At 32.7% G+C, this 23,873-nt stretch overlaps 1 protein-coding gene across 9 annotated transcripts in view; it reads right to left on the bottom strand.

Annotated features, from left to right (window-relative positions):
- Positions 1-3,201: 3,201 nt before the first annotated feature.
- Positions 3,202-23,873, bottom strand: part of RNF38 (ring finger protein 38) — a 213,994-nt gene continuing 193,322 nt past the window's right edge. For all 9 annotated transcript variants that reach the window (XM_051996138.1, XM_051996147.1, XM_051996157.1 and 6 more), the window contains 6 exons: positions 22,859-23,020; positions 19,896-20,002; positions 18,308-18,392; positions 15,389-15,510; positions 14,786-14,885; positions 3,202-6,673 (listed from right to left, as the gene is read on the bottom strand). In XM_051996138.1, the coding sequence (XP_051852098.1) occupies positions 6,611-6,673; positions 14,786-14,885; positions 15,389-15,510; positions 18,308-18,392; positions 19,896-20,002; positions 22,859-23,020 (639 nt within the window). In that variant the 3' untranslated portion in view covers positions 3,202-6,610. The remainder of the gene's footprint in view (positions 6,674-14,785; positions 14,886-15,388; positions 15,511-18,307; positions 18,393-19,895; positions 20,003-22,858; positions 23,021-23,873) is intronic.

Raw genomic sequence — 23,873 nt, 5'->3', positions numbered from 1 at the left:
AAAGTGATAACTATTTTCTCAGAACATCTTTAAGATCACAATCAATCTATCTTTTAGAGCTGGCACACTTTCCACTAATTCCTGATCTAATTAAGAGGCAAAGTAATATTGGGTTTAGGATATATATCTGTATCCACTGTATCTATAGCAACTCAGATCATTTAGAAAGCAATACTTAAAACTTCTTGAGACAATCCTGGAAGGGCAAATGAGGATCCTCAGTGAGGATGGTTGGTCTCTCAAGAGCATTAAAATACCCAATAACTAGAAAAGTATTAGAATTGGAAGCTGACAAACCATTTCTTAAAGAAGACATAGCTTATGTAATCTCACCTTGACTTTTTCCTGTTGAACCCCATAGTAAAAGCTTATTAACAAAATTGTCAACTTGCCAGCCATCTTAATATGACACTTCCATCTTAGAGCACTTAAGTCTTTGATGATTAAATGATCAAGTAAAAGAAGAGCCTTTGTTCCAACCTAAGCTTCTACTCTTAAGTGGAGTCACTTGCTGAGGATGGAGAAAGATTTCTATTAGGGTTATTTCTGTTCTAATTTGGGTTAACATTAGGTTATTAAGGAAAAGATACTGGCAAAAGCTGAGAACTGAACAAAAATTTTTCTACGTGTATATTGTTCCTTCTCTGGTAAAACAGATATAAATTATTTTATACCTACAGATGGTAATGCAGTGGGAGAGCAGGTTTGATAGGTAAGAATTACCAAGAGACCAGTCAAAATCAGCTTTATTATCATAAAAACAGATGGAAGCAAACAGCATTCTGGAACTGGTTGGTCTGAGACTACCTCCTCCCAGGGGACAACCATTGGTTGGGACTAAGGAGGACTTGTGGTACCCTAGGCCTTGAAATATTTAGCCTAACCCAAACTTCCTATACCTGGCTGAGTAGGCAATAGTATCTTTTTTTCCCCACTCCCTACAATTAGTAATTCACCCAGAAACTAATAAAGACCCTGCTGGGACCAATTCCAGTAACACTTGTATCATTTAGTTTCTGGACAACCCTGGCTGGATTATTGGATTGAAGCGTAAGTACACTCTTAAGTGGTAAAGAGAATAATTTGGAGATGAAAGAAAAATAAGCTGGTTTCAAAAATAATATTCCCCCAAATTTAAAATATGAAAAAAATTCACACGTTTACCAATTTACAATTCAGCAAAATATTCCCATGGAACCTGAAATAGTCTGAAAAGCCTTGCCTTTTTTTTTTTTTTGGGGGGGGGGGGAAGAAATAAGTCCTCCTGCCATAGTTGCTTTTAAACCCATTTGAAATTTTCTTGAAGTTTCTCTAAGATGGCCTTTTTTGTGATGCTCTTCCTCCCCAAGAGTTTATCGTGAAAAAGTAGAACAGACATGGAAAAGACTGAGGTAGCCTTCCTCCTAACAAATGATCCTACATTCTGTTCAAACAACTGCCAGAGGGGTTTCATTTTGTTTGTAAGCTCAAAATGGTAGGTACACAAAAGTAGCTTAATTACATTCATTTAAGCAGCCACCAGAAAGCTAATCAGTCTTAGTGGTTTGAGAACATTGAAGATATCTTTAAATATGTCTTTAAATAAATGTCCATTCACCATGATCCAACAAACTTATACCTCTTCTTAGGGTTATTTTGAGGGAAGTACTTTGTAAACTATCAAGCATTATACAGATATGAACAATGTTTAATAAAGAAGGAAATCATTTTAAGCCATCACTAGAAATAACTGAAGAATGGTACTGGACTTTGGAATCAGAAGACCTGTCTAAAAAAAACCAATGTATTTATACTTAAACTTTATTACTTGATTAAAGTTCAAATTCCTGTTTTTGCAAGCTATCAGTTAAATGGCATGAATCAAATTTATCTTTCAGAACATAGGTATTCTCATCTGGAAAATGAAGGGTTGAATTATCTCTAAGGTCCCCTTTTAGTTATGAAATTATATTTCTGTAAGTGCAGTATTATTCCAAAACACAGATTTTCTCATAAGGAGCAACACATGATAGGTTAACTAGGTTACAAAAACATATTCAAATTCTACAAACCAAATAAACTACAAAAACTATCAACTGCTGTAAAGAGGGAATCACATTGTTATGAAGAAAAAGATTTAGAAGCAGACACTTTTACAATCAGAACCATAAATGACATTTAATGGGGAAGGAAAAAATATATAAAAGCCATAAATGAAGGAAAAAAAACAAGTGACAAGGAAGGTTTCCAATTTTATTTTAGAATCTGTCAGGGGGTTTACTTGGACTATGAATTCCCATTCGTAATCCAAGACAAGCAGAGAGCATTTAAGGCTTATTCATGCTTTGCAAGATATCTAAGGTATCTAGTCCTTGACTAGTTTGCCTAGCTTGCCTTGTTAAAAGCATCGATTCACACAGGTTGGCTTTCTCCCTCAGGGTAACACCCCCCAAAAGAGGAGGAAAATTAAGTTCTATTTATTTTAATCCCAATTCTCCTTTCTTGTATATCCATTCCATTATGTTTTAGATGACCATAATATGCTTGTGAAACAATTTATATAATCAAGAAGATAAACATATAAGTAAAGAAAAGTAGTGTCTCCTGGGGAGAGAAAGCTAGTGGGGCTATCGAGTCTGAGAAAAAAGAATTCTATGTATAGTTGGGGCATAATCCATTCTTTACCCTGAGTTACCGAGAAAACAAAAAAGAAAAAAAAATCTGAAAACAAACCACAATTCTGGATGATGAAACATTTGTGACTGACACCCCCAGGTATTTTTCTGTGCCATCTCTACTGGTAGCACATAAAACAGAAACATGAACACACATCTAGAGAAGCAGCAATGTGGTGAACCAGGCTGCTCCCTTTTAAAAGCCTGATAAGCACTTTTGTTATATATGTACACCTAGCACAAGGCTACCTACTTAATAAAAGGCTTTTTAAATGCAAGCACATATTGTACAGAGTGTCCCTAAAATCATAGTGTGTCTGAAAGTTTTTAATAATAACTTTATAAAAGCCTTAATCCTTAAAACTATACTATGATTTTTGGGACATCCAGTATTCTGTACTTCGCTGTTCAATTTCGAGTATGAATGAGGTACACTGTGCATCCTCTAAACACCAAGACTTTTATAGAAACAAATAAAATTGGGAGGCTCCAAGTATAATTTGCTTATACACCCAAATATAAAACAAGGAAGAATGACAAGAAATGCTAAGTATACATCATACATTTATTACTGAACAACCCTCTCAACTCCAAAATAGGGCACAGGGATTAAAAATAAAAATTCATTGCACTACTTAGTAAAGCATTACTAGTAACTTTCATAAAAAATGTACAAATTTTGTTAAAAATTTATCAAGCTTTCAAATGATTTGGTTACAGGTATTTATAATACATTTAAAACTACATTAAATGATACAATGGAGTACAATGAGAAAAAGACTCAACAAATATGATTTCCAACAAAAAACTCATAAGCTTTCATAATCATTAGCAAATTTGAAACAAATAGCAAAATGAGGTAACTGAATGTACCAAAAGAAAAATAAAAACCGTTTTCATGGCGGCCCAGAGATATCTCCATCAAAAATGTTTTCCTAAAATGAAACTGAGTTGGCAGATCCCATCCAAAGTTATTTACAAGAGGCCTAAATTTTAAGAGCTTTATCAAATCACAGTTAAGAGATTGTATAAAACCTAAATATACTTATACATTTCCCCCATTTTGCTTGAAAAACTTGCAGTAAGAAAATGAGATTTTGGTATTTGGAGGCCTTGACATCTCTTTTTCAAAAATAATCAAATCAAGTTGACAATTCATGCAACAACACAGCAGAGCTAAGATGGCAAAGCCAATCATTTTCATTTTTGGAAGGAAATAGGGGAAAGGCAAAAAAACAAATATTGTATTAGATTCTGGTACTGTGAATTACCACTGTAGGGTGTGGAGTCAAATACATAAGTGTGCGTTAATTCAAAGGCAGTAACAGCTGAACATGAAACCCTTTTCCTTCCCCTTTTGTCAGCCACAATAGGGGAGGTTCAATGTAGCTAGTCTGAGCTGGTTCAGAACACATGCATGTGTGCTTTAAACACACACTAACCACATGAAATAAATCTGCATACATTTCCAGGAGTCCCATGCAAATAATTATTTTTTTTAAATTTCAGATTAGCTACCAGAGTGCAACAATTAAATTCAGTATTTTACCAAATTAGTCCTTCCTGCCCCCTAAACTGTCAACTGCTTCACAGAACTTGACTGGAAAAGGGACATTATGACAAGAATTCTAAAGTTCAAGGGGAAAAAAGTACTTTATCTAAATATTAGTACAATGTGCCTTGTTAAGTATGTATTTCTATCTAAATTAGAAAAAGTGCTTTATTTGCATGCTTCAATAAAGTGAATACTGAGTGTAGTCGTGTTATTGTTAGATCTGTACAGATAAAAAGATATTTTTGCAGCTATATAAAAGAGTCTATGTATAAGATGTGTGGCATATGCAATTTTAAACATGATTTCCTTATTTTAAAAAAATAAAGGTTAACTATACATGATTTAATTGGTTTGTGGTTGGTTGTGTCAATAATTCCACTCTACCACATTTTGGGGGAAGGGTCTATAACAGTTTAAAAAATAGTATGCTGTATATTTTTTTAATCATTGTTTTATTTCATTAGTGCTCTGAGGATCTGACAAATATGGGCAGATCAAAAAGTTTTATAATTTTAATCTTCTTGTTTTAATTAGATAGAAATCAACAGTGTCTGAAAAAATGGGCAAAATTGTGCTTGTTTTACGTTACTCAACTTCATGTTGCGATTAGTTTGTAGAGCCTTCAAAAGAGGGCAAAGCAGCATGGTGGTAGCAATAACACTGTCTGAAAAAAATAACTGACGCTAAAGCTGAATGGCATCCAAAGTTATGATACAAGGAACTTAAAGCTGGGACAAGATTGCTAAGTAAGTGTGCTGCTCAGGTACTGCAACCAAAGTGATAACGTTCACCCACAGTAAAAAGCAGAGGGACTCAAGAAATGTAACTCTTTTCAATCTAATTCAAACAGTGTAAAGTAATCTGAGATATAGTAAGTGAATCAGATCATTCAAAACTGCAACTATAATATTATTCAGGTCAATTGAAGAGAGGTTAACTCCTTTTTCACAGCATTATTTGTTCTAATCCAAGAACAGAATCCTCTTTTATACTGCTAACATCCTGGACACTGATTGTATTACACTTTACTCATTCATGCAAGGAAAAAAAATACGCCTCTAATCCCAGATTTGAAAATGAAAAAGCAGGGATTTCATCATGGAGTTTATCCATGCAGCACAAATTAAAAGGGGCACAATGGGGGAATGTTATTCTCCAAAAGAACTAGCTAGACTAGATTCAGAATCAAAATTTTAGTCAAAATACTTTATAAAAACAGAAATGTCATTTCTTCACAATTTTGCTTTAATTTAATTTTGCTTCAGCTATATATATAACTAGGAATATGTGCTAGGAATCCAAGTTTAAACTGGTTAACAAATTTAGATTCTGCTGAAAGACAATGTCTAATTTCAGGAGTTGAGACTGCATGGGACTAGGGAAATCCTTAGTAACAAAATAATGAAACATCTTCACAAGAATAAAAATCTAACCATTTAAAAAAAATCACAGGTACTTTATTTAATAAGCTAGCTGGAAATGTTAAGGAGACAGAAACATAATCAACATTCAAATAACTGATTGAATATGTTAATATTGCTAACTGATTATGTGTGATATTGCACCCTTCTAACAGGAAACATTTTAAAATTCACTCTCATTAGAGAATCTAAAAATTAGATCCTGGTTCTATAAGTGGCCGGAGTTGAGACCACCAAAAAAGGGGGAAAGTATAATAGCCACCTGAAGAATAAAATGGTCTTTGTATCATTAATTATGTTGGGAGGGAATTGGGGGAGAGAATATTAAATGCTTCTAATTGATGCACCCTTAGCATTCAGTGTGCACAGCAAATGAGGAAAGAAACCAGTGTACAGTACTAGTACTGCTTAAATAACACACAAGATTATACAATGCAGCATAATTAACACTACACACATTCTCAGTACATGCTGGTATATAGGATCTCACACATACATTATGCTACCATACCCTCACACAAACACTTCCACACTTGCACACATACATGGATATATTACCATCAGACTCATACATTTCATTCATTTCCACTCACAGTTTCTGAAGGCTCTATATAAGGTAGATTGCTATATTGTTTGGAGCTACCACTCTTTATAAAAGCACATGCTAAGATCACGTCCACAGTAATCTTGCAGCAACACTCGGAATGATCACACAAAAACCAGGGAATGTTAGTGCACACACAAAATTAAGCTAAAGAAAAAGTCTTTGGAGTTCCAATCACACTGTTAGTATAACAATCCCATAATTGTGACCACTAATTGTATGTAAGCTTTATAATTAATTAAATCACACAGTGCAAAGAAAGGTCCATTGACCTTTTTGGTAAGGGGAAGGCTGGAAGCCACACAGGTAAATTCAATGGAGTCCATATATACATGTGATGAGGAACACCCAAACTAAATTTGTGCTCTTAGATTGGTCATTCTGAATCACGATGCACTTCTGATGCGTCAGCTCGACAAATTGGGCAGGTACGATTTGCCTGTAAGATGAAGGCAAAAATAAGACTTGATTCAGTTGTGATTTAGAAAACATTTATTCAAAGAAAAACTTTCTTTCCATTATATCATTCATAGTTAAAAATATAGTTAAAAAGATACTTTGATGTTGTAAATTAATAAGCAAAATAAAGTCATTCAGCTTGGGAGAATCAGTATAGTAAAAAAAAAAAATTCTTTAAACTAAAAAAATTGGGTTTGAAATTCTGACAAATACTAGCTAACTCACAGCAGATAGATCACTTCATGCCTTAGTTTTCTCATACATATACATATAAGAAAAATAATACTAACTTGTAAATCAAAATACTAAAGTGAATTATTATTAGGTTGGGTTGGGGAACATTTGACATTTGGCTTCACTTTGCCCATGGATGTGGTTAAGTATAATCTTTAGGTGGTAAGGAATAAAATCGATCTTTCAAAAAACATTAGATAAATAAGGCAGTATTTGGCTTTTGATTAAAATGTCTTTCAGATTGATTACTCAAATTGACTGAAGAAGCAAGACCACCTGATTTGTTGTTAATAATATCTAAGAGTTCTGCATATGACATATTTGCAAAGTGTTTTGTGTATATTATCTCAATAGGTCCTGGGTTTGAATCCTGATTTTGCTACTATTTATTAGCCACATATGACTCTGGACAAGTCCCTTCACCATTCTGGTATTGTTTCCTCAATTATAAAAAAGATTACACTAGATGATCTCCTACTCTAACCATGTAATTCTATATTTTTTGAAGTTTCACCATAAAATTTCTAAAGCAAAATAATACCTTCCAAATTGGTCAACTCAGATTTTCATGGGCAAAATAACTATTCATGTAAAACAAAACACACTTTGAAATTTAAAATAAGAAGAAAAATGACAAATTGCTTCTTAATGTGAAAATTTATGTCAATAAAGATATTACAAGGACAGAATAATGGAATGAGAGCACTCACATACTTGAATTTTCCTTCTACTAACTGCCTTTAATCTCTTAAGTGGCCACAACTGTTATATAATTGAATTTTTTTTAAAATTTTATTTACTTAATAGAATCTTAAATAGAATAGTCTCCATTTCATTAAAAAAAAAAAGTAACAAAACTGTAGCCTAAATGAAATCGCCTTTTCTGTCTTCATGATGTGTGTGTGTGTGTGTGTGTGTGTGTGTGTGTGTGTGTGTGTGTGTGTGTGTTTATGAGATTGTGGCCTTTAAGAGAAAAATCTTTCATTTTTGGTTTAAACAAACTTAGGAATTAAATCAAAAGTAAATATTCCTGGGGCAACTTTTTTTTTGCAAAATATGACAGTGACATCAAGTGGCAATCTGGAAATTTTGTGTGGAACAATTTCTTTTTGGGTAAAGCAAAGCAATATTTAGATTATGTAATCTGTGCACTATTTAGTTTCAACTTTCATTTCTGCATGGGTGCAGTTATAGGGGGTGGAGAGGAGCATTTTCACATATTTTTACCTAATACATCTAGTGTCATTCTCAGGTAATAACACTTGAAGATGTTGATCTTGTTTGAATCCATGAACTATACTAATTTATTCAGTAGGCATTTATTAAATATTTCTAAGTGTATAATGAGTATCATATTGCTTGACTTTTCAATAGGTAGATGAGGGACTAGAGAAAGGAAAAGAATTTACAATTCAAAATTTAAAAAAAATTTTCCCCTGGGGAAAAAAATAAAAGTTTATGTGTAAAGGAAGTACTGGAGGAAGGGGTAAGTATTGGTGTAAAACAAAAATGAACACAGATGAACTTTAAGGAACTTCCAATGTAGTAAGGAAGACAATTTTAGTTACATGTAATTTGTAAGCACATGATTTTCACTTATCAGATGATCTGAGGTTTACTGAAGAGATTATTTGGGATAAATATCTTTGAAAAGAAAGGACCAGTCCCTAAAATGCTTGTTACTAAGTATGTTGACAAATAAGCTTAAATTTATTAGACACTTACCAGGTGTCAGGCAATGTGTCAAGCCTTAGGAATACAAAGAGAAAGAAATCAAAACAGTTCCCCTGCCTACGGTTCTATGGAGGGAGGGGAGCAAAGAAGTCCATAAAATAATCCTCAGGGTCAAATCCAGTTGGAATGCAATAAACTATTTTTAATGCAAAATCATTCTTAGCTTATTGGACATTCTTGGGCTATATGAATACAGATAGAGGATGTCGTAGATTTAGCCCTGGGCTATAGTTTACCAGACTAGTTTTAAGGAATAGCCATCACACTGAGATCAGGAATTTAGGGAATGAATATACTAATAAAGGTTTCATAAGAAAAGATTATTTATGTTGAAGTAATCTTTTTCCTTGGAATCCTTTTGCATCAATCATACCTAGAACTCCAATAAAGCTCATTCATTTAATGTTGATCACTGAGAGGTCTGCATTTTGCTGTTGCTACTATATTTACACACACACACACACACACACACACACACACACACACACACACACGCACGCACACACAACTTTCACTTGCCACTGTTAAAAATAGAAGCTTTTTTACTTTTCTTCAATGATGATAAAGCTTAAGGTGTTACTTAATTTTGACCTTCCATTCACATATTTAACACTTTTTAAAAGTTCAACTCAATAGCACTTGAAACATATAACTAAGCAAAGTTTCATCAGCATGAATGTATCTAACTTTTTATTTAGAGGCAATGTGAATAGAATTTGTCTTTGGTTGACTATCAGATGAGAACTTTTGTAAACTATTAAATGCCTGGTACATAGCAGGTACTGTGTAAGTGCTTATTCCTTTTCTCTTTTACAAAGAAAAATTCCATTAGTCTTTCTAACGTTGACAGGAGTAATAGTCCATAAAATAAAGTATATTCATACTTGGAAAACAATATTAGAAATCACTTCAGACCTCCAAACTTATTAAGTCAAATAGACATGACTGGACCAAAATAGGCACTTAAAAAAAGCTTGACTTTGTTTTCAGTCAAGCTTATGTACAACAAAATTATGACATATAAAAAGAAAAAAAAATTCTCAGTATATTATATATTAGCTCGATAGCAACTTCCTCCAAGGAGGAAATTATTTCAATATTTCAAGAGACTTATGGGAAGATAAAATATATCAGAATACCTCCTTAACCATGTGTTTGTGTGCATGTGCACACTCACATGTGCTTTTTTAAAAAATCTGTGATATAGATTTTAACATATTTAATATGTACTGGACTACCTGCCATGTAAGGGAGGGGGTAGGGAGGAGGAGGAGAAAATTTGGAACAAAAGATTTTGCCAGGGTCAATGTTGAAAAATTAGCCATGCATGTGTTTTATAAATAAAAACCTTTAATTTAAAAAAAAAAAAAATCTGTGCTATAATGTGGAATCTAAATTATAATGTACACATGGATACATTCATATATCACCAAGAAAACAATAATCAAGTCAATGAGTGACAGACTTGTGAATAAACAAACTTCCAACCCCTGAAGTCTTTATTTTTTGCTTCAATAATTTTGTACATTAACATAAACTATTGTGTACCAAAATGGAAAGGCATTTGAACATTCCTTTAGTTCACTTCCTTCTAGGCGGAAATAGAAAACCATTTTAGGTAGTTCTGTTTTATATGGAATCACAATATTATCATTTGGTATATTTAAATTTATTCAATGATAAAATTACTGTGAATAGAGTAAAAGTCAAAAGCCTGGATTATTTTATAAATTTATGTCTGATAATAGTAAGATGAAAGAAGAAAAGATAGAAGGGATGAGAAAGGAAGAAGAAAAGAACAAAATATGAGAAAGAATGTTTTTAACTCCTTATGTATAATAAATGAAAGTCCTTTGAGGGCCACAGACAATGTGTTAGTAGAAAAAGAAATAGACTGGGAATTAGAAGTCTGAATTCTAGGTCTGGTTCCATTATTTTAATAATACCTTTGAGCAAAGAAACAAAGAAAAAAAGAAAAAAAAAAAGTTCTACCCTTAAAGAGCTTACACTGAACTAAGGACACTTGTGAATACAAAATCATATCCATGATAATTTGAGGAGGATGATAAGAATGCAAACAAGGAAATCAAGAAAAACTACTTGTAGAGACACACATTACTTGACCCTGGAATTCTAACAAACAGAGGTAAGGAAGGATGTTTTCACAGGCATATAGCAAAGTCACAGAAGTGTGAGAGATGTAGTACTAACTTTAGGTAAGAGCTGGCAGGCCAGTCTCTTTAGTTCTCTAAAATGGAGATAACTGCACTTATTTTGTTTTCTTTATAGGATTTTTGTAAAGATTCTGGATTATGAATGCTTGTGGCAGCCCTCTTTGTAGTGGCCAGAAACTGGAAACTGAGTAGATGCCCATCAATTGGAGAATGGCTGAATAAATTGTGGTATATGAATATTATGGAATATTATTGTTTGGTAAGAAATGACCAGTAGGAGGATTTCAGAAAGGCCTGGAGAGACTTATATGAACTGATGCTGAGTGAAACGAGCAGGGCCAGGAGATCATTATATACTTCAACAACAATACTATACGATGATCAATTCTGATGGACCTGGCCATCTTCAGAGTCGGATTCTTTTTGTACAGCAAAATAATGGTTTGGTCATGTATACTTATTTTGTATTTAATTTATACTTTAATATATTTAACATCTATTGGTCATCCTGCCATCTAGGGAAGCGGCTGGGAGAAGGAGGAGAAAAATTGGAACAAAAGGCTTGGCAATTGTCAGTGCTATAAAATTACCCATGCATATAACTTGTAAATAAAAAGCTATTAAAAAAAAAAAAAGATTCTGTATTAAAGATTGTAAAAGCACTCTGAAATCTGTACAGTGCAATTCAAATGTAAATTATTAGATCCAAGGAGTCTTTTCTAGTACTCAAAAAGATAATTAAAAGCAATTTACTTGATTTGGCTTAAAAAAAAAAATGCTTGTTGAATTGGAATTGATTTCCCCATTCTTCCTAGATTACTTCCTGGATATAGAATTCCATTAGAAATTGATGGATGATGAAGAACAAAGTTGGATAAATAGTAAATAAAGAGCTGCCTGGGCCTTAGTTCTGTTTTCTGTACATAAGAATATGTGGTCCTCAATACATCACTAACTCTTCTCTACAACTGTCTAAAACTTAATGGAAAAAAACAAACAAACAAATCTGCAGAGCTACACTGGTAGAGTGCGTCAATGCACTGTCAATTCCTTTATGTTAATTAAATCACAGACTGGGATAAAAAAAAAAATTGCAGCTCACATCTGTATAGCACTTTAAGGTTTACAAAATGCTTCTCACACAATAAGATAGGGAATATATCTCCAAGATACCCAGTATAAAATACGGAGATAGTAAGACTACAGCTATTTGTCCTTAGTGAATTCAAGTCATGAGGTCCAGAAGGATCATGTTCTAAAGTATATTAAGATTCTTTAAAAGGCTGTGGAGAATGGGAAATAAAAGAAGGGTAACATCATTACAATTTTTAAAAAATGGACAATAGTGGATGTGCAAACTAGGGCCAGTAAACATTATTTCAATTCCTGGAAAAATTCTAGAATGTATTACTAAAGAAATGTTTAGAAAGCTTCTAGAAATGTTAAAATAGAACAAAATAGAGAATATTGTTTCATCAAAAAATAGATCACAACAGTTGACTTCATTTTCTTTTTTTTTTTTTAACAGCATTTAGGTTTAGCAAAACAAAACACTTCTTTATAAGTTTTCTTCCACCAAGATATCTCCCATTCAATATATATCAGAATCATTCAAAATTGCTTGTAAGTTATTAATAACAGAAACAATCCCATTTCAATGATCCTCTGATCATAAACATCAGGTGAGGTATAAAACAGAGATAAATGCTTACTAAAAGTATCTACCACTGTGAAGAAATGGAAAAGTAGATCCAGCTCTGAGTCAAATTTGAATGGAGATTTTCTAGGGAAGGTGAATTCTTTCAAATAGATGGCTTATTTGCAGATAACAATTTAATGACTGCATCAAAACTCAAAATATTCCAAAGGATCTTAGGAAAGATTTATAATCACTCACCAAGAAAACCAAGTACATGAAGGTCTGTTGCATATTTCCATATGCATTTGGGTAGATATTCTATAAAGTATGTCTAACCATATCTAATAGCTGAACAAGAATAAAAGATCTTATCCAGGAATAACAAAAGATATGCTGATGATATGGCAAGGATAAAGGATTTAAAAAGGCAAAAATCAGAGTGCTCCAGTGGTGGCCCTTACAATATTGGAAGAAAGTGAGAAATGCCCATAGCACAATTAGTGGATCTTTTATGGTAAATTTTTGGGAGGACATAGACAAATGATCAAGGATGGACAGGCATGAATGGCTCATAATTTGAATTGTAAAGGGAATTCCTGAGTCAAAGAAATCGGAACATTTGAGTACTACATTAGTAAATCAGAAAATGCTACATATTTGTAGGATTTCAGGAAAAGCTTAATGTGTTTTTTCTAGATAAAATAGATATAGCTCAATTGAATTATAGTATAACTAGGTAGTTTTAAAATGGCTGAAAACTAATAAAATTTTTAGTGGTTAAATGTCTAGTCATTGTGAGGTCTTCAAGGGTGATGCTCTAGGGATTTATGCTTGTTAACAATGACTGGAACAAAGGCATAGATGATATGTTCATTACAACTGCATGTGATCACCTGGGATAGCCAATTAAATGGATGACAGATTTTAAAAGTTATCTTAAGAAATTAGAAGGCCGAGTCATACACAAGATGACACTATATATTAAGGATAAATAAAAGCATTATACTTAGGTTAAAAAAAAAACAAACCCCAACAATTTCACAAATATAAGATGGAGAAGAGATAGGTAGCTAGTCAGACAAACTATAGTTTAGATGATTTAAGTGTATTGCAAATTCAACATAACTCATTAGTGAGAAATGACATTCCAAAAAGCTAATCAGATGCTATGTTGCATTAAGAGAGGTAAACAGGATTAAGGAAGTTATTGTTGCATTATTGACCAGACTCATATGAACTGTTAGTAGCTATGGAACAGCCTTACATCTACATCATGTGAAAATCAGTTTAAGAAATCTGGGGATATTGAGTCAGAAGATTTGCCTCGGGATGGGAAATGATATCTATATTCTAGTATGTGAAGGGCTGATACATATCCTGACAGGCCCTGGCTTCCCTGATGCAGCTTCCCGGTTATTCAGAGGTCGAGTACTGGTCACACAGAAGATGTCTCTTAAGACTTCATGGGTGCCAAAGATCACGGGAGCTACCCCACACCTGATGGCTTATAGACTAGATGAGTTTCCAGAGGAGAAAAAAGTGAAGGTAATATCTATAGAAACTATAAAATCTCCCCTTTATTAAATGTGTAATGACTTATGGGCGACACAAGCTTGAACTAAGAGGGTGCTAGTCAAATGTACAACTATCCTTCAAAGCAGATCCATGGACAAAGGGTAGAAATAGCAAAGAATAAGATTTAGGTGTTACATAAGGAAAATATACCTAACAATCAACTAGCTATCTAAAAGTAGAATTGGTTGCTTTTGGAGATATTAAGTTCACTATCACTGAAATTCTTCAAATAGAGGCTGGGTGACCCAAAGGTCAAATGTCATAGAGGGTATTCTTGTGCAGGCACAAATTGATATAAATCAGAGGTGGGCAAATTATGACCTGCACCTGTTTTTATAAAATATAAAAAACATTCTTAGTTATGGGAGGTACAACAAAAAGCTACTAGTTAGTTATGGCCCTTAGGCCTAGTTTGCTGATCCCTGAACTAGATGGTTTCTGGGGTTCCTTTCAAGTCAGATTCTAGCATAGTAATTTAAGAAAATTTTTTTCTGTTATTCTCAACTGAATTTAAATTACTCTTAACTTGTTTATACTTTAGGAATGAGCTTTTGTAATATTTTGGAATGTTCTTTACATGCCTCTTTTCAAAGCATGTACCTTGCAACTCAACCATATGATATTATCCACATAAAACGAACCTCAACATGAGAGCTTTGGGGAAACTATCACATTTATAGTAAACAGACAACAAAAGCATATATCAAAATTTACCCTATAGAAACTTCTACTTTACCTTAAGCCATTTGTCAACACACTTGGCATGGAACTCGTGGTTACAGGGTAAGACTCTAAGTAGCTGCCTTGACTCAAAATCACACATGCATACTACGCACCTAAAGAAAAAATAAAACAATGGAATAATGCTTATTCATGAAAAAGTATATTGGGGGTAAGGGGTTGTTGTTTTGGAGACATTTTTAAAATTGCCATAAACTATATCAGAATCCTGTCACATACTCCTAAGTTACAAGTTTAAATAATTAATTATTAATATACAATTATCCTGAAAACATGGTAAAACTAAAGGAAACTTTTAAGAAGTCTTATAAATTTTATACTCAATTTAGAGGTGTTTTTTAAGTTCAACAATTATAATAACGATGTATTCTGGGCAAACATCAAATAATTCCTGCTTTAAAATCCCAAAGGTGCTTCTTCAGAAGATGACTGCAGTAAAGAATTATCAATCTTTTATACCACTCAGAGTTAACTTAAAAGTTATAAAATATGAAATTAATGAAAAAGAGCATTTGGTTTCCTATGATCAATATAGGATCCAAATTCAGAAGATAAAACATATGTTTAACATAGATTTAACCAACAGTTAAACACTTACAAAGTCTGTTCTGACTGGTGGTTGTTCGGATTAAATCGGTAAGATGGAAGCTGTTCAATATCTGCTTTTGTTAATCCACGTGGCTTGGCCTCTCCCAATCGTTCTGCCAGATTTAGTAATGCCTGTGAATGCAGGAGAGATTTAATTCATCTGAAAATTCTACTTATGATTTGGTATTAGCCACTTTTATGTCTTCTCTATAAAACCTATTTGATCATCGGGACAATGTAATGGTAGTTGGATGTGAGGAAGAAGAACCTGAAGAAGAATCTGCTAGATACTCGATTTGAATCACATGGCTCCCTAAAGTACAGTCAAAATTTATTTCACACCTACCACTATTCATCTCTGTAATTAATTTGATTGCCTTTTTTAAAAAAAAGGGAACTGAAGTTAAGTGACTTACCCAGGGTCACACAACTAGTAAGTGTCTGAGGCCTGCCTTGAACACAGATCCTTCCGATTCCAGGGCTGGGGCTCTATTCACTGCATTTTGCCCTACTTATCTACTCAAATGCTTCTAAAGCTGGTTTCCAATGCATAGTATTTTAGGTAGACAGCCAAAAAGGGAAAAGGTGGTTTTGTAGACTATCATTTTAAAAAATTATGGGATGGATAGAAGAGGTTTTAGGGATTAGGGAATACTGGGAAACGACCATGGAGTAAACAGGAAAAAGCATTGTTGACAATAGCTTTTTTTAAAATTTCAAAATAATTCTCTTCCTTTCCCTTTCTTATTTGCACAACCCACTGTGCACTGCTATTGCTGATGCTAGGACAAGGCAAATAAAGAAATGCACAAGAACATGCTGACTCAAAGATGTTGCATTTCCCAAATCTTAACACCTATAGTCCTTGGTGAGTACTTAAAAATTAATCACTACAATGGCTTTAACATTAACGATAAAGAATCAATATAATGATTATAAATCTCTTTCCTTGAAATAGAGAAATATATCAAAGGAAAAAAACCCTAACATTTTATATTTGCTTCTTAGACAGTCTTTTTAAGAGATGCAGGGGTACTTAAAAATACTCAAAATGATGAAACTTGGAAATTCTTGACTTCTGTGGCTCACTAGAGCTCAATCAAGTTCTCAGAGAATTAAGAGCAGGTGAAAGTACAGGTTGACCCCACCTATACCCACTTCAAATTACAGAAGCCTAAAGAATCTGTCCCCTCTTTACCTTTCATACCAGTAAAGGAGAGCAGGTGCTATTCCTAATCTCATTTAAAAAAAAAAAAGCATTAAAAATAATGGTTTTAAATTGCTAATTATTAAAGAATTTAAGTATCAAGGGATTTAGAAAGCCAAGTAGAGACATCAATGGATGGGTCAGAAGAACAAAAGGGAAAAGTGAAATTGGATAACAAAGGAACCATAATAGCAGAATTGAGGGGAAAAAACAAACACAATAACAGAACAACTAGGAAAACTGCAAAACACCATCCAAGATTCAGTCATACCTATGGAAGCTGCAAATAACAATGAAACTTTTAGAAAAATCAAGATAACAAAAATAAAATTGAAGCAAAAAAAAATTGGAAAAGCAATAAAACTGATAGAACAATTAATGTACATGTTAAAACAAAATAACAGATTTGGAAGAAACAGTAGTAAGTACAAACATTAATTAGAAAGCCAGAAGATTGAAAAAAAAAAAAGCTACACATTAAACCTATGGTATTAGAAATATTTTTCAGGGCACTCTAATCAGGCAATATGCTACAAATAAGTAGCAAAAATGCATATGGCACAAATAAGGAGAATCATAACTTGAATTCTTCAAAGCAAATAATCTTGGAACAAACAAAAAAACAACCATCCCTCACATTAATTTTTTTTTTAAACTAAAGTAACATCAATTTGCAAAAACAGAGTATAACACTCAATGGTCTCTGAATGACCAGGAAGTTGTAGTACTATAACTTTTCTGGTGACCTGAACAACCTCAGGTTAGATGGAAGTAGGTGAAATAGCTGCTGAATCATTTAATTAGGCAGCATTTTAAAATGTGCTCACTACAGACATGACTGGCTATTTCCAAAGAATGTGCTGTATACAGTTATGTAACAACTTAAATTTCTGAAAAGCAAGATAGTAAATATATTTGAAATTACATGTATCACAATGTGTTTTTACATTTTGGATTGTACCTGAATACTAAAATTATTCTATGTAAAGCAGAATCCAAAGTTCCTATTAAAGAGAGCATATGATTTAGGAGATAGATTGCTGGTTTAGTTACTTAATAGCCATATAACCCTGGATAAGTGCCTTGGCCTCTCTGAGCCTCAGCTTCTTTATTTGTAAAATGGAATAACAGAATCAACCTTTACAGGTTGAGAATCAGACGAAAATAATTAAGTGCTTTGAAAACCTTAAAAGGACTACCATGTTTCCCCGATAATAAGACATTGTCTTATTAATTTTTTGGACAGAAAAAAAACCAACAAAACACCAGAGGGCTTATTTTCAGGGGAGGGCTTATTTTAATGCTCTCAATGGCGCCAGCAAGCAAATCACTGGGGAAGAACAGGATAACGCGCTCACTGCTGCAGCTCTGATTGGATGCAGCTCAGAGCGCAGTATGCGTTTCACTGGGGGGGTGGGGTGGAGGTAGAACGGTGCATACAGAGGGTACCGTAATGTAGTGTGTAGTGCAGGGGATCACCTTCACCACAGTAGCAATCTCAATAGGGCTTATTTTCGGGGAAGGACTTATTTTAGAGGAAATCTTACACAGTAAGGGGAGGGCTTATTTTCAGAATAGGTCTTATTATCAGGGAAACATGGTATATAAATGTTATCTATTATTGTAAGAATAAACATATCCTCTCTCTTCTTTTTCAAAGAACATTTGGAATATACTGTTTTATTACTATTCTCAAAGTTGATTTTTAAATTATTTACTAACCTCATAATTTTCTACTTCTCCATCTTCTACATCCAATTCAAAGCTGAAGGCTGGGCCTATTGCAGGTGGCACTGGAAGCATTGATCTACAAGAAAGATCATGAACATTTATTTAACACATTTAAAAGAATGGTGGAGAGGACTTTTTGTTGCATTTGAGAAAAATTGAAGTTCATAGAAGTCTGCATTCCAGAACAGGTTGACCATAAATGCACAATTAAATAAAGAGAATAATGGGTTTTGACAGGAGAATAGCTTGGGCTAAGAACTAAAACTAACCAAGGAAAGCAATCTTAAGTGGAAAAAAGAATGGGGATGAGGTATGGTAAAAGAGAATAATAGAATAGATAGAATTATCCTTGAAGGATATTGCCAGAAAAATTGATGTGAAGGGCATCAGAGTAATAGATTTCAGAGACAAAATAATGCAAAATCATTTTAGTGGTGGTGAATAAAATAAGGGAGGTAAAACATGGTGGCCAGAAATATCTGGTAGTCTAGGTTTTATATCTCATGTAATTCTGACTAAACTTTAACAAAAGCTTAATAGCCATTTCATTTAGGTAGATTAATTTGTCAAGCTGTGAATTAAGATTTTGGCATGAGCCAAAATGTCTCTTTGTACAGACATATAATTCCAATGTTCAGGTCCTTCTAATTATTTAAGATCATACCATGGAAGGATTTTAATAATGATAAGTATTTATAGGAGATAGTCTATTTCAAATTCTTTTGTCATTTTAAATTTTCTTTAGGTTAGATGTTTGTATCTCATATATAATAGTGGCTGGAAAGGAAAAAAATGTACCACATAAATAGATAAATGAACTCTATTACTATTACACAGAGAAAAATAAATATGAATTATCATTATCTTTAAATCATTAAGCTAAAACAAATTAATTTGTTTTCCATATTTTTTTAAAAAATTATTACAAGAAATATCAGAAAAAATTCAATCTTCAAAATTAATTTACATTTAACTGTTTCAAAAAAAAGTTTCAGAGTAGAATGGCTTTTTCAGCGACAAAGAATGTATTCACAAAACATATCAAATTGATAGAAAATTGAAAGATATATTGGGAATTTAAGAATCCTTTAGAAAGTATTTCTGTAAGTCTTAGAGACTGGAGGCTACTCTTCTTCCTCATGAGAGAAACAGAAACAACAGAATAACCAGAAGCTGTAGTACAGGCAATACCAGTTTTAACAAAACAAAACATCTCATTTTGATTCTTCTGTTGTCTCTTATCTTGTTTGAAACCTGCTAGTTTATATATTTATTTCTTTGGTACACCTCTAGGCCTCAGAGAAGAATACAAATTCTTTCTGGATAGAAACTATTTATTTTCTGTTTTTAGCCCTTTGTACATAGAAAGTATTTGAAAAATGTTTTTGAAATTGAATTATCCTTACATCTTTCTATATATTTTTTGTTTTAAACTCCTTGAAAATAAAAATATACATCTTAATTTTTTTGTTTATATAGTTTTACAAACATTATAAATGTTTATGTAGAACTATTACATAAAAGCAATAAATGTTTAATAACTAGGGAAAAACATTAAAATAGCTAATATAGAACTTACAGTACATATGGTAAGAGGCTGGGATGATAAGGGGGAGGTGGTATTGGCTGCTGAGATCGGTATCTACTACGTCCTGTAAGTCTTCGAGGCATAAAAGGAGGATAAGGCTATATGGGGAAAAAAATGCAAAATTAAGTTATTTGCCTGTGCACTTGACAAATTTATCATCTTTATGCAATATTCATTTAAAAAATATAAAAACTTTAAAAAGTCTTCTTGGGGGAAAAAAAAACCATTTGATTTTATTGCTATAGGAAACTCCTACAGAGGAGATGCCCCCTAACAAGGAAAATATGCTAACAATTGTCTGGGGGCATTGAGATTTTAAATAACTTGTCCAGGATTACACAGCCAGTATACATCAGAGGTGGCACTGAAATTTAGGTTGTCCTGGGGCTATTCTCCAAGGATGGTCTATTCATTATGCAATTAGATTTTGATCGGTATGTTTTCTGAAAGCTAAAGATTATCTCTCAAGCAAATTTTTCCATATCAAATACAGTTTTTCCACTGACTTTTACCCTAGCCTTTGGAAATACAATTTACTTAATATGTAACAAATCTGCACTTTTTAGAAAAAAGAAATTTAATGAGGATAAGAGTCTTACCCTTGGTTCAAGTCACCTTCACAAATACAACAAGGATGAATGGACAAGAGAGCAATTCAACTTTAAAACTGCAAACTTCATATAAGGCAATGATGTATAAGGACAAAGTAATATTCTGTCATGATCAAAGGGTTCAGACTAAGAATTTCATTAAAATACTATACTATACCATACTATCATAGTATACTACTATAACTACTATATACTATAACTAGTTCATACCTAAATTACTGTTTTCCATTCTAGGCACTACAGTTTAAGGAGGACACTGAAAAACTAGACAGCATTCTATAAAGAATTTTAAGATCATACCATGGAAGGATTTTAATAACGATAATACCAACAGCTCATATATAATACTTACTAAGAGCATTGCATTCATTATCTTATCTAATCCTCAAAATGGCACCTAGTTCAGAAAATTATTGTGTTTATTTTAACAGAGGAAAAAAATGAGGCTCAGAAAGAATAAGTGACTTCCCAGGGTCCCAAAGCTAGTATGTATCTGAAGTATGGTTTGAACATAGGATTTCCTAAAATGGAACTAGGGATATGTTTAGCCTCGAGTTTGAAGACTTTGAAAGGCAAATATGTAGAAGAGTTTAAAAAAGCAAAACAAAAACCAAACTAGTTTCATTGGCTTCACAGGGCAGAATAGGAAGAATCCAAATTCTAAGTAAGAGAGTCTATATTTTATGTGGAGATAAACTACCTAACAATTAGAGCTATCCCAAAAGTGGAAAGTGATGTCTCAGGAGGAAGTGGATCCTGTACTAGAATATGCCAAGAGAAGCAGGAGGATCTTTGCTATGTGTCCAAAGGCTATTTTTAGTTCATGTATAGGTGGGACTCTTCTCTAGTCTCTCATTTCTGAGAGAATGATTCTGAGATTTAGAGAATGCTTTTTCTTTAGTAAACCCTTTAAAATCAAATTTTATTTTTTTTAAATCACATTTCTGTTAAAATACTAACATTCAAGCTAAGTGATGAAATCTAAGAGTAAAGTGATGTGTTATTTTGATGTTTGAGAAGACTAAAAGAACAGTGCCACCATTAAAATAATGAATAAAGTAAAACAGACCAAGTGGTCTAGGAGGAAGTTCAGTTTTGGACAGAGATACTTGTATTGTGCATCTAGCAGAGATATGCAGCAAGAGATTTATGATTGCAGGACTGAAATGTCAGCAAGAGGCAAGACTAACATGGATATGTGAAGTTTTGGAGAGAAGACTTAATTGTATATTATGTTGAGGAAGGTGAAAAAGGATGTAATTTAAAAGTGTTTGTTTTAGCAAATATTCCCAGTTTGGTCCTGGAATTATTTATGAAGTAGTGAAGGATATCACTTCTATTCTACATCCTTATTTTCCTTCTTCCCCTTTTTTGTTTTAAGAAAATTGTTTTCTTTTGTTGTGAGGGAGGATTCATAATGTATTTTAAAGACATCTTTTTCTTTTCTTAAAGCAAAAAAGGGGAAGAAGGAAAATAGGGATGTAGACTAGAAGTGATATCCTTCACTACTTTACCACATTCTTATACCTTTTCATAGAACAATAGACTTGGAGGTAGAAGAGACCTTTAGAGGTCCTACCCAGTCCAACTCCAGGTTCATTTTTGTGAAAGTAAAAAACATTATATTCAATTGTGACTGAAAGGTATAGATAGGAGCATCCCTTGAAAATCCTGATTTGCTGACTACAAAAGTTAGGGTATACCTGGTTAACAAGACAGACCTGTGTACAACATTAAAGCCAAAAACAATAAAAAAGACCATTTTGAATTTTAATTGCAACAAATTGCTGACAAATAATTTGCTTTTGTGAAATTTCTTTTTGTCTGTTTTTAAAACAGCATTGTTGCATTCCTTTAATTTTACTGATTTTATTATTTAGCTTTAAATGCAGCTGACCATTCAATTATTTACTTGACGTTAAACTGAAAAAAAACAAACAAACAAAAAAAAAAAACCAAACATAATTAGTGGATTTTAAAGTAGTTATTCCTAACACATTATTAATTATTCTCTCTGCATACCTATTTTGTTCATTTTCAAGACAACCTTTAAAGATTAGAGAACATACAATAAAAAACTTTATGTACAGAATGTACAAATTACATAATTTAATGTTATATTCAGAAAAAAATTTCCTTGAAAAAAAATTTAAATTCTTAATGCAGTTATCACTATTTAAACATTTGTAAGGTAGCAGAATTTTAAAAATCATCTAGATAAAAAATTATGGCTTAAATAAGTTATGTTCAACTTTAGATTAAATAATGGTAGTATCTATGTGAAACAATTATTTCAAGAAAATATATTGCAATGAAAAATATACACATTGGTAAGAAACTTACTACTCCAAAAGACACCTCCTGGTGCAAAGGATCGTGTGTTAAGAACTGGAGGGGGGCCGATGGAGGCAATGTTGGAGGATGGGCAGATGCAGGATAAGTAAACCCTCCTACAGGAAGATGTTCTCCCAAGAGCTCGACTTCATTTTCTATCCTTTGTAATGGCTGATTAAAATACATACACAAAACAAACTTTACTTCCACATTCAGACAAATTGGGATCACTTTCAGTTTATGATCTGAAACAAATCTTTGCACAACAGTTTTGCTATGTCAGACTGAATCTTCTTCTAACAGTATTCTGAAACATCAAGTGAGACTATAGAGCACATGAATACTGCTATAGACTTGTATTAACTTGAAAATAATATACATAGTAAAAAAAAGTGTTAAACATTTCCAATATTCATGACTTCAAATGATAAATTACTTTTACTACTTGATCCTTTTTTCACACAAAGGAACAAAAGAATACCATAGCATATACACATTGCTTAAAACTGCTTTTGTTTAATAGTCCTTTGATATACTCATGATTTTCAGCCACCTAAAACATGTAAAACACAGTATAACAATTAGTGAAATATATAAATGACTTTTTAAACTAAAAAACAGAACAGAATGTATATCTCTATGACGCAGAACGATTAACTACTGACACTATGATTTTATAAACACTAAAAATCAAAATGAAGTATTTTTATTGTAATTGGTTCCAATTTTCAGTCATTTCCTTATCTTTTATAAGGAATTTATTGGTCTGGCTTTTTAGGCACCAAGTCTTTCTTTCCTCACTCCAACTCAAATAGCATGCTCTTTTAAATAAGTCTTCATTTGTAGAAAAAATCCATATGGTGATTTCTTTCTTTTGTCTATAATTTTTTTTTTTTTTTTTAGCTGAGCTCTCTGTAAAATAGAATTTTACAGAGAGCTCAGCTAAAAAAAAAATTAAGGGTTACTTCTTTTATTTATCTTAGTTGTTTTTTTAAAAATGAAGATAAATTAGAAGCTTGCTAGG

The sequence above is a fragment of the Antechinus flavipes genome, chromosome 1 (genome assembly GCF_016432865.1).
Source record: "Antechinus flavipes isolate AdamAnt ecotype Samford, QLD, Australia chromosome 1, AdamAnt_v2, whole genome shotgun sequence".
In the NCBI taxonomy this organism is placed as follows: Eukaryota; Metazoa; Chordata; class Mammalia; order Dasyuromorphia; family Dasyuridae; genus Antechinus; species Antechinus flavipes.
Note: the sequence above shows the minus strand (reverse complement) of the source record. Positions and strands in the feature narration are given on the sequence as shown.